General features: G+C 46.7%; 1 protein-coding gene across 1 annotated transcript in view; it reads right to left on the bottom strand.

The window, feature by feature from the left end:
• FLI1 (Fli-1 proto-oncogene, ETS transcription factor) overlaps nucleotides 1-12,445 on the bottom strand; it is a 114,282-nt gene that overhangs the window by 39,446 nt on the left and 62,391 nt on the right. Inside the window, exon 3 of the mRNA XM_080929672.1 lies at nucleotides 3,639-3,793. Coding sequence (XP_080785798.1) covers nucleotides 3,639-3,793 — 155 coding nt within the window. The remainder of the gene's footprint in view (nucleotides 1-3,638; nucleotides 3,794-12,445) is intronic.

Here is a 12,445-nt window from a genome sequence, read left to right on the forward strand (position 1 = left end):
CAACTTAGGGCTGAGAACGGCTCTTAGCTTCCTCAACACATACCATGATGGGACGGTATTTAAGGTTTTCTGGAGAGCAATTGAAAGCTTGGCACCTCCACAGCCCCAATATCCAATGTCTCTGGGAAAGTGATCCATTTGTATCTTTTTTTTATTTGTAGCAATGAATGCAAGAGGGCACACTGTCCCTTGGATGCTATGGAAGGGAAAGTACACAAGCCTGCTTTCCCTGTGATTCCATCTGGGCAGCTGGAAAACCCAATGGAGTTAGTGTTTGACATAAACCCAATCTGGGTTTCTGCCTTTGGGGCGGGGGACAGCTGTGTTAAGATTTCTACCAGACCACCCCTAAACACTTTTAGGATATTTAAATACTTAAAGATGAGGAATGGTGCTAGAGACAGAAACCTCTTTAACTGTGAATGAGCAGAAATAGCACAGGACTGAGGCCTCTGCCCAGGACTCAGCCTTCCCTCAGCCCCTCTTTCCCATCATTTCCTGAAGCATCTTCTCAACCTTTGCAATCTGAGGTGGGATATGTTATAAATGACAGACTCCCATAGGCATGCTGACACATTCAAGTAATCCCAGGACTCAGGAAGCTGAGGCAGGAGGATTGTGCATTTGAGGCTAGCCTGTGCTACAGAGTACAGAGTAGGTCTCTCTGTCTCTCTCTGTCTCTCTCTGTCTCTATCAGATACACACACACACACACAGAGATCTGTCAGCATGAGCATGTAGGTGTCAGTAATATGTAAGCAATGGTTTGTGCTGGTAGTTCAATGGACGGTGGGTTGAAGGTCTGGGGTGAACTTAGAGAGTCCTAGTAGACTTCCTGGAAAAGAGATGGTGTTTTATTGCAGGGTAGCTGGTTGTTCCTGCTCCTGCTTTTCTTCATTTAGCATGCTTATTTAGCAGGACAATGTGAGCTCCTATTAAACCAACTCACATTCCTCTCATTCTAGAGGCTGCAAAAGCTCTAGGCTAAGGAGAGTCAGTTCTAAATGGCCAGCAATGGTGTGGGGAGGAAGCTAGTTGCTATGATCTCTGGGGTTATAAAATAAAATAAAATAAACCTGTCCCATTGTGGGTGGTCTTTTTATACCCATTTTACAGATGAATAGGGAAGTATGGATGTTTTGCCTTAGTGACTACTGCTAGGGTTCCTATAGAAGCCTACAATGGTGTCACACAGCTGGAAAAGCAGTTCCCCTGAGACCCCCCTCAGCTGTCTTAACTCATTTGGAACTGCAAAGCCTTGTTCCAGCACCCAGAAGTCCTCCACCCCAGCCCTCTTGCTCGTGGGTGGATTTGTGTCTATCAGATAAACTCCTGGTTTTGTTTCCAATGCTCTACTTTTCAGAAACCATCAAGCAAAGGTGGTGGATAGACGGGAATCTCAGAATTCTAAAGATGTCCCAGAGGGACTTGGATTATGTATTATTTCGTCCAGAGCTTCACCTAGTTCCTTACTTGTCGGAACTTACTTGAATCTAAGACTGTACATTCAATGTTATGCCCTACATTTTATTTATTTTACTATTTCCGTTCTTTGCTTGGGGCTCTGTCACGATGTTAATTCTCTCCCTCTCCAGTAAAACGAATTATAAATCTCCCACTCTGGATCGTGCTAAACTCTTCCAAATGTATTTCCTGGACGATTTAGCTCTTGTTCCTTCCCATCTCGATGTGGAAATGGTGATTAACTAGAGCCCTCATTTATAATTGTCTTAAAAATCCCATCATAAATTCAGTCGGTTGCTTCACTAATGTTTTATTGCCTTGATTTGTGGACTTGCCCAAGTGAGCCTTTCCCTTGCGTCCAGGAGGCTGACCTGCAGGAAGCCAAAGTGTCTAAGGGTAACGCATACAAATGTAGGAAGTGGGGAGAATAGCCAAGCAGATCTGCAGCTCATGAGTTCATTATGCCAAATGCTTTGAAACAGCACAGTACGAACGTATCCCATTTTCACTTTTTACTACTGTGGTTAAATCAGTTCACTTAAGACCAACCCTTTGCCAATCCTCTTGAAAACATTTTAACACTATCTGAAGGGGGGAGAGCCAACCAAGCAGTCTGGCTGCCCCTTCTTTCCATATGCCCTTCCTTATGACAACAAAAGCAACGGGGTGACAATAGCCTGGTTCCGAGGTAATCTCCAGTCCTCTAATGGTTCATTCCTCAAGAGTTCCTTCTCAGGCTAGAATAGGCAATTTTGATAGCAAAGGTCTAGCCTGGCCTTCTGGGGTGGAGAGACTTTTTCAATAGAATTTTATGGTCTCAAGGTAGAAAAGGCCAACCTGAGCTAGGTCTCCTGAGGGTGGTGACAAACCAATCAGATGATGTGACAGAAGCGAAAGCTATTGGCATTCTACTTGGCTCCTGTGACACCTAGTTAAATAAAGATTTTCTGGCCAGGAGTGGGTGGTACACACCTGTGCTTAGTTCCAGAACTCAGGAGGCAGAGGCAGGCATAAGATTGCCACAAGGTCCTGCCTGGCTTACACAGTGAATTCCTGTCTCAAACAGTCCAAACAAGCAAACATGAATACAACAGGTGAAGCCCTTTCTGCAATTAGCCCCTAATGCTTGAAGAAGATAGAGCCCAGGCAGTTTGTAGTCTCTGAACTGCAGAACAATACCCATGAGCCCTTTCTCATGCACCTTTATTTCTGGTACCTTCTATACCCCCTCCCATGTGGAATATAGCCCAGAGCTCAGAAATGCGGCTCTCATACTAGGAGAGCAGACACAACTTCCTATGGGAACAAACACCAAAGACCAGATGGACATGCCCATCACAAAACCATCTTCCAGACCAGAAAGACAAATTCTTTCAAACTTCCTCCAGAGACACCTAGTTGTTCTAAGACACAAGTACATTTACACATCTACAAATGGAGGAACCCAGCCTCTCTGGTGAGGTTATTTTGGTTAAGATTCGTTTTTAGCCTCTGCCCTGCAATTTACTTTGTTCAAACTGTGGGCATTCTGCCCTTCCACCTGGCACCCACTCTAAAGTGGCAGTTTTCAAATTCCCTCCATGCCCGGCAGCTGAGCACACTGGGGTTGGCCCAGGCAGGATCCAGCCAATAGACTAGAAGATTTAACAATGGGTTTTTTTTCTCCTGTAACCAACAGCACCAATACCTAGGGAAGAAGAGGCTATTTCTACATAATGACATAACTTGTGGCACACACGTGGGGGCGTTCTGTTTGTTAAATATAGTTATTTCTATTTTAAAACTGAAAAGAGCTGGCTGTAATTTTGGGAAGGTGGAACCTAGAAGAGGCCAGGAAGTGCATGCCCGAGGGAAGGGTAGACATTGCATCTGGAGCTACACTCCTTACAAGAAGGAATGGTGGAGTGAGGCCTCTGACCAGGGGGTACCAGGTCACTCTCTGAAAATCTGCCTTGTGCTATGTTTGACAATGAGGCTTCTGGAATCTGCACGCCAGGGTTCAGGTGACATTTCAAATTTTGCCTTGGATGGTAGCTACGGAGTCAGGAGAGATGCATCTGAGGTGAGGCCTAGGGTGCTGGGTTTTCATGTTCCAAGGGACAGGCCAACCTTCCACTACAGCCCCCGAATAATAAAAATGTGGACATTGGCCAGGCAGCTGGCTCCCAAGGTACCTGCAGGCACAATGACTCTCCGTTCATTGGTGGTCATGTTGGGAGGAGGGGGGCCATTTTTCTCATCCATGTAGCTGTTATAGTTCATGGGGTTGGCTTCGCCTCCGCCCACCAGCTTGTTGCATTTGCTGACACTGCAGTCCACCGGAGACTCCCTGGAGAGGAAACAGAGGTCAAAAGAAGTCATCATTATGGGGACACGTCACTCCAGTCTCAGCGGCATTGACCAGTCCCTTAGACACCCCCTGGATAATGATGACAATGATGGGGAACCCTTAGTGCCATCTTCCATGCAGAGCCCAGCTCAATCCTGTCTTAAACACCCCGTGCCTCTTGGGTATGCATGTTTCAGTGGCCTTTAGCCCTCCTAGCCTGTCTGCCGTGTCCAGTTTCAACCTGATTGCCAGCGACCAACACTTCCCCATCATCACTGTCTGAGACTCGCCTTCTTCACAGTCCTATAGCAATTGATGTCTACCTTGGTTACCAGACTGAGGAACAGCATGAGATGCTCTGTGTGACCTGTTGCCCTGTCTCTGCTGTTTCTTGAGATGGTGTCAATACTTGCTGGCCCAGCTATTTCTATTGCACATGCACCATTTTAATACATTTTCATATGCAATTTGCTTTATCTGAGTTTCCTGATAACCCTTCCAGATGTGTGGAGCAAGGGTTACTGCATCCCTTTTAATGGTTCCTAAAAAGGAAAGATGTGATGACTGGCAGAATCACATGGCCAGTGAAGATGGAGGCAGAGCCCAGGTCCCCAGTGTTAAACTTTGAAGGCCACATACAGAGGAGCTGGGTGCTGCAAGGAAGAAGAGTAGCACCTGGAATGCATCATGATCCTCTATGACTCTTGTAGCATTTTAAAGCTCTGAGTAGTAAGTTTACACAGGAAGCAATATGGATGTGCAAAAGGAAGAAAGCACATCACCCCCATCTTGGACGAAAACAACACAGCATAGTTAACATCTGATATTCACAGCATCTGGCACCGAGCAATGGGCTGGAAAACTAGGCTGACACCCCCACCACCCGATGGTCAGCTGATGCAGCCAATATTCCACAGTGACCTTCAGTGTAGCATCATGGAGCTCTGAGCTTGCCTGGGAAGTTGGCGTCCCAACTTGGCAGCTTCCGCTCAATCCTCCCAAGAAGCAAAACCATAGCTGACTCCTAAAGGTGCAGTGGATGCTGTGGTACAGTTGTGCCAGGCAGCAAACCTCATCCCAACAGCCTGGGAGATGGCCAGTTTTCCAGAGCAGGCCTTCAGACCCAGGGGATGAGACAAGGTTTTGAGCACAGTCTGGCAGCTCCGCATGCTAACCGCTCGCGATGTTCCCCACCTGGCTGCTGCCCTTGGTCAGTCTGCATTCCATCGTTCTGCAGTGGGCAGAAGCAGAGTTGAGAGCCCTTGAGGAACAGAGTCACCCATCCCCACAGAAAGGAGAGCAGTCGCCAGCCCAGGAGGAGAGAGAAGAGTCCGGGACTCCCGAGAGTCAGGCTGAGCGGGGGAGGCCTGAGCATATTCAATAACGAAAATTAAATGAATTTGTTTCTTAATCTGAAAGGAAAAAAATATTGCAGATCACTTATCATGGCCGGGAGATAAATGCTCCACTGAGATATTAGAAGTCAGACGGTAATTTTTTCCTGATGTCTTACCGAGGAGAACATGGGCTGAAAATGAAAATAAGATGTATAACTTACACATGTTAGAATTTAAGGTTTTACTATTTGCCTACTGTTTTTCCAGGCAAAGAACCAAGACCCAGCCGTCAGAGTCCCAGATTGTTGAAGGTTTAATGTCCCCATGGCAGTAGGAGGGGAGGCAGTAGCACATCGGGGCTTTTCACCAGCGCTCAGCCCTTTGGCTTCTGCCGTTGAAGGACTTGGCTTGAGATGAAGCAGCCCCAGTCAAACCCTGGAGCCTGTGTCTGAGCCGAGCTGGCCGAAGCGCACTGCTGTCCCCCAGGAAAATCGTGTGTGCGCATGCATACACACTCACGTGCACACATTTCACTGCACACAGCAAGCATGCATAATGAAAACATTCAGACTCTAACCTTAGTATATGCACACACACAAATTCACTAAGTTCTACACACTTTACCACACACAGCACATACACAATGCTAACATGTACACGTGTATGCATGTACTCTGCCACAAAACCACATGTTCACACATGTGCACACAAACATCTACTTCACACAGTACATGCACACATGCTTATGTGCAAATCCTTGGCCTATTGTATGCCTATGCACATAATATAAATATGTACACATATTCCATACACATACATATGGTCATCACATAAAACACACAAACACACACACACACACACACATAGTCTACCACCTACATGTATATAATATATATATAATGTATGCATGCACACATCCGTAGGCTATCACACACATATAGTAAGAGAAATGCACACCCTCTAGCACAGATATACACCTATATGCTAGGGTGTGTACCTTCCTCACACACACTCCTACAATAGTAAGAGAAATGCACACCCTCTAGCACAGATATGCACCTATATGCTAGGGTGTGTACCTTCCTCACACACACTCCTACACTCACTAGTTGTCTTCCCCCAGACTCTTGTCAGATGCAAAACCATCCAAATACCAGAGACGCTTGGAGAATTAAGTTGGCCTGAAACCAAGATACTGGAATTTTCATTGGCTGATGGGGGTGGGGAGGGTGGACAGCACACACACTTTCCATGCAGGGTGCCCAGAGCCAGCCGGCCAGGATCAGTGGCAGCAGAAGTGGGGGTCTCTACTTCAAAGTCTCCCATTTATGAATATTGGAGGGAAGGGTTTTAAAAATGTTCTTTTTCATAGGCGCCGAGCCTCGGAATTTCTGCCTTTAAAACTGGCCTCTTTCCAGGCAGAGATTAGAACCTCAGAAGTGCCCAAACTAGTGGGCCTTCCAAACACAGGTTTAGAGCTGTGCACAGTGGCCATGGGCGGCAAGGTTGCTTCCACTCCCCGAAGTAAAAAAAAATAAATAAATAAAGACAAAAGAAAAGATGAGGCATAAAACTAAGCGTGTCTGATGGGAATCAACACCAACAAGGGGTCCCTAGGCGTGGCCAGGAAGCAGGTGCAGCAGACCTGGGATCCCCGGGCTCTGCCCTGGCAGTGCCGGCTGACCAGTGAGTGGCTGGCTGGCCCGCAGAAGTCCGGATGCCCACCAGGCTGTTAGCTGTACCCTGGTGGCTGGTAACCTGCCTGGCTGCCTGGCCTGGCCTTCTTTGGAATAAGGCTCCTTTCTTGGCCCCAGTTTCCATCACGGTCTGCAAAGGGACTTCCTTAGAATAAAGGCATGACACCCATCCAAGAGCTTTGCCCGTGCAGAGCTAGCCCCTCCTACTCTAGCTCAGGGTGACAAAGGAGGGAGCCATACCTCGCTGGCTTGCACACTTGCCCGCCAGATCTGCCTGCATCCTTTGCCTCAGCCAACCAGCACAGCCATGGGCTTGGTGACCACCGCCTGTCCAGGTGAAGCCCAGCATAAAGGCTGCTCTTTAATGAGGCAGCTGGCGCCTGTGAAGAGGGCTTGAAGAGAACAAGAGGGAGGGGAGGCGGGAGCCCTGACGGGAGGGGGGTGTGGGGGGGTGGGGGTTGGGGCGAGAGAGAGGTTTGGCCATTCATTTTGCCCATACGGCTGCTGCTAATTTGTATTGAGACCTGCACTTATAGCTTTCGAGGGGTTGGGGCTCACAGACAGCTGACTGTACTGGGGCAGGTGACAGGAGGACTTGAGGCTGCCACAATAGAGCAGGAGGAAGTGAGTGTAACTCAGAGCATCTCCACCTCAGGCTGGGGGAAAGGCTACGGGCCACAGGCTGCAGCAATACAACACAGCCATCCTACACATAGCCTCACTTTCTCCATGTTTATTGAGCACTGCTTTCAAAAGACTGACAGGGGTCCACAGAAATGCCTTCAGACAACTAAGCAATATAAAGCAAGGTGTGAAACCCTAAGCGGGCTGAACAGGATCTCAGACTTCTCCCAAAGGAACCTTCTCATTTCACTCACGGTGCCTGGAGTGATCACAGGTCGGCTGAGAATCAAGGACCAACCAATGCCCACAAAACTTGCAAGGGGTCCCTGAGGATCCCGGTCACAGAGTCTGTCTGTGTCTTTCATGTAGCACGCACACTGTATACCTGAGGAATCTGGGCCCGCGTTGTGTTGCTTTTGATATAGAAGTGTAATTTCAAGAAAAGAAAAAAAACAAAACCCACACACAAAACCCCACCACCTGCGGTTTCAACACAGGTTGTGTGTGTCTTACTCTCCCCATGCAACGTTTAAGAATTTAGAGATTTAGGAAGGTGTCAGGGAGTGACAGAGGCTTGTCTTTCTGAGAGCGGAACAGGGTTCTCTGGGTGTTTGATGCCTCCCCATATTTCTGGCCAGTCCTGCAATTCTCAGAGGTGTGATGCTGACTTCAGGTCCTGAGTGCCAGGTGTTAAGACTCGTTATTCTGTTTCCTCCCTCACGAACTGATAGTGTTTCCTTCGTGCACTGTTTTCTCCAATTCCCATGGTCGAGACAGGATGCAGCTGAGAGTTATTTGCAAACCACAGCTTGGATCAAGTTTCTGACGTTTACATCCAACACAGAACCTATGGGTCCTGCTGTTTGGAGGGTAACCCTGAGAACCAGAGTCAACCACAAGGGGAGGGAAAGGGAGACAGATTAAACCGCCTACAACTCAGGCAACCCAGATGATCTCTCTTGCCACAGATCTCAGCCCCTTTGAATGACCCTGTGACCCTAGGCCAGAGGGCTTTTGCTGCTAGGACAAAAGGGAAGAGGGTATTGCAGCTTCAGAGACAGGAGTACTTCCTTCCTGCCAACGACACAAACATCTATGGAGCTTCCGATAAGCATGGAGAAGTAACCCAGAAAGCTCTTCTTCTCAAAGAGCATTGTAGGAATGACCTGTGAATCGCTGGGCAGCCTGAAATGTTCAGCTACAGCGTGGTCCAATCCAAGTAGATTGGGAGTCAGATATTTGAGACACGGGTCATTTTCACCTTACTGGTAGGTACATTTTTTAAATTAAAAAAGGGGAGAAGCTGGAGAAATTACTGAGGGGTTAAAAATACTTGTTCTTGCAGAGAGCCATATGGTATCTCTTGACCATGCATAACTTCAGTTCTAAGACATCTATCTGATACCCTTTTCTGACCTCTACAGGCACTAGGCAAGCACATAGGTGCATATACACATTTGCCAACAAAACCCCTATGCACATAAAATAAATAAATAAATGAATCTAAGAAGGTGAAATAAATTTGAATAAATTCATTAATATAACATATTAATACATTTCATTATTGATTATTATATTAAATGTATTTTGTTAATAAATATATATTAAACATATTAAATATTCTATATGATAATATGATAACTGCATTAATACAGCCACAAGACTATTCTTTCAGCAGAATTGACAGTCTCTAAGCTGTTTTACATTTTATCTTAGTAAGACTTTGAAACCTAATGTGAATGTTACATTATAGCACATCTCACTCAGACTAGACACATTTCCAGTGCTCAGCAACACAGTGCTAGTTAGTGGCAGCTGCATCAGAGCACTGGGTGACACAGGTTTGGCCCATAAGCCAAGAACTCTCAAGTTGTCTGCCCTGCTCTGTTTCTTGTTTGGAACATTTATACATTTTCCTCTAAATTTTAAAACTTAGTTTGTGTGTCTGTGCTTGAGCACACATACATGTGTGGGTACACACGTGCCATGGCATGGGTATTGAAATCAGATTCTCTCATTCTACCACGTAGGCTCTGGGGGTCGAACTCAGGTTGTCAGGCATGGTGGGCAAGCACCTTCTCCTGCTAGACCATCTCGCCGGCCCTCCTCTACATTTGTGTTATAATAACTGGACTTTCTGAGAATTATCAACTCATATGCAACTCTTGATATCCACCAGAAATAGAAGGCACGGCCCTGTTGATGAAGATGCCACATGTTTTGGTCACAGGACACAGAGAAAAAGAGTTGAAATTGAGTTGGAAATTCTGTCCCTGCTGGCTGGCATTTGTGGTACCAGAAGGTTCTATGCAGGGCTCTATGGGAGAAAATATATCAGTGGTCTCTCTCTGTTCTAGGTCACGCTTGCTGCACAGTACTAACTTGCCAGGCATTATATATCCACCGGTGCAGTGGTGGCTTGACTATACGGTGGGTAATTGGAAGCCTGCTGCGTGAGAGGAGAAACACATCTGGCACCATAAACCTGGTCAAAAGCGTGTGGCTGGTGGGATCTTGGACCCAATGAGATTATAATGCTCTTGCTTTCCTAAATGGACATGGGTTAAGTCTCCAAAACATTTACATTTATATCCGTAGACTAGTACCACTTTCTGTCTAGGACATAAAAGCTTCGTACAGACAGTGGCAGTGCCGAGACTCATACCTCACCAAATGCTGAGGCTAAGTGACTGCCGAGCTTCCAGCCCTCACTGGAAAGTCTAGACTGCATACAACCCAAGCCTGTAGAACCTTGCAGAAGAAGAGATGAAGTAATGTGAGAGCTAGGAGTGGGGAGAAGTGTCATAAACCACCGACACACACGGCTCTCCCAACCACAGAGATACAGAAGCAATGGATACTGGGAGAAGACTGAACCCTTTAAAATCCCTTCACTGATGGAGGCGGGGCTCATGAGATGCTGCCCCCTCTGAAGGAGATGTTAACTGTTAAATGTGGCAGAAAGGGGTGTTGTTTCCTTCTGGTGGATGAGCTGCTAAAGGAAGGGACTCACAGTGGAAGCAACTGATGGTGATGGGTGAATAAAATCACAATATAATGAATATGTGCAGGAAACTATAAAGACTTTAAAAACATGCAGCTAACCAAGTCCTGCTAATGCTGTTACTCAGAAAATAAGAGAGGTGCATGGTTCAGGATGAGTAATTTAAATGGACTGACATCTATTTATTAATCTCATTTCTTGTTCTCCCTCTCCCCCCTCGCTTTCTCCCTCCTCCTCCCCCTCCCCTGTCTTTTTGTCCCTCTGCTTCTGTCTCTTTGTCTCTAAGCCTACATGCATGCATTTCTATGCTGGTGGACATGCCTCTGGAGACCAAAGGAGAACTTTGTGTGTTGTTCCTCAGAAGCCATTTACCATTTTTGACATAGGGTCTGCAGCTTGCCTAGCAGGCTGTCTGCCCAGTGAGCCTAGGAGATCCAGCTGTGTATGCCTCTTCGGCAGCTGGGATCACCGGTGCATGCCACCACGCCTGGTGTTTTTACATGTCATCCCTTTCACATAGTTAAGTAATAATAAGTTAAGGCTGAGCATGGCTTTATCCTGAATAAAGGCATCTTTCTGAAAGTCCTTGATTCTGGCTTTTTATTGTATGTGCTGTGAGGGTATTGATATAGGTGCTGTCCGTGGCTACGCCTACCTGGTTGGCTCTAGACGCCACTAGATCTTTGCTTCAACACAGTAGGTGAGACTGTACACCCAAAGCCAGGTAAATATTCGGCCAGCTTATGGGGATACTTACACAGGCTTCTTCCAGCTAGTGTCTGTCTGACCAACGCTAGGCATGACCTGAAAAATGGGTCCAGAGTCTTTTCTTGAAGGATTGAAATGGCATCCTGGAGGGTTCAGGAATACTGGGGATGGGAATGGTGAGCTCAGTGATACAGACATGTTTCAAAAGCATATGGCAAACTCGGCAGTGCTTGGGTTGTCCTGCCTAGGCATTGTGACAATGGGGAATTGTCCACGTGGACATCTGTTTCTCAGTTTCTTAATCTGAAGTATTGTTTGGGTACTAACATGAGGCCACAGGTGGAAAATTCCATACCTGATTTACAAAAGAGTCCACAGTCCAAATGCAAATGCACCAAACTATAGTTTTACTGTTGGGCAGTGAAAGCATGCATATAAAATAGTGAATATCATCCTTAGATATCTGTTACACGATGCTTAAACAAATATTCCAAAATCTGAAGGAACCTGAAACACATGTCAAATATTTCAGGTAAGGGAGGAGACTCAACTCATAGCTACACGGCATGTCCTTGAAGAAGCAATGTGACCATGTCCTGCTTTGCTGTATCTTTAACAAACACAGGAGCCCTGCTCAGGGACAAAAGCCCTCCCCAGATTCTAGTGAAGAAGGAGACAACTTTAATAACCCACCGGGGAAAAAGAGTGATAGAGTACTGTTTTAGCTTAGGGGGGTGTCAGGGACTTTGAAGAGGTGATGTATGGGCAAAAACCCGAGAGAGTCATATGGATAAATGGGGAAGAAATGTTCTAGAAAGAAGGAGCCTGGGGAAGATAAGCTGGAATGGTGGTGTGCTATGGTCTCCAGGAACAGCTAGTGTCTTGTGTGATGGAGTAGAAGAAGGAAGGAGTCGGGGAGTATCTGGGACACGTGGCAGGATTTAGCTAAGACTTTAGATTCTGTCCTAGATGCTAAAGGACTTTTAGCAAGAAGGGTACTGTTAGGAAAGACTGCCTTGGCAGGCTGTGATAACTAGATACAGGATGCAAGGCTGCAGACCCTCCATTATTAGGATCTAGATTTTTCACTAGGGAGCAGGAGTGCCTTGTGGTACAGGCAGTCTGGGAGTCCTTTCTGAACTGGCCTCATCACCGGAGGGTGCTGGTAGAATGAGATCATGGTGCAGAACCATGATGCACAGGCAGAGGGGGAGGGGCAGCATGATCCCTAAGGAACCAGAAAGTCTGGGCTGGCACCAGCTTGGCTTCTCATGGCTTCCCT

The sequence above is a fragment of the Micromys minutus genome (genome assembly GCF_963924665.1).
Source record: "Micromys minutus genome assembly, chromosome: 16".
Taxonomy (NCBI): Eukaryota; Metazoa; Chordata; class Mammalia; order Rodentia; family Muridae; genus Micromys; species Micromys minutus.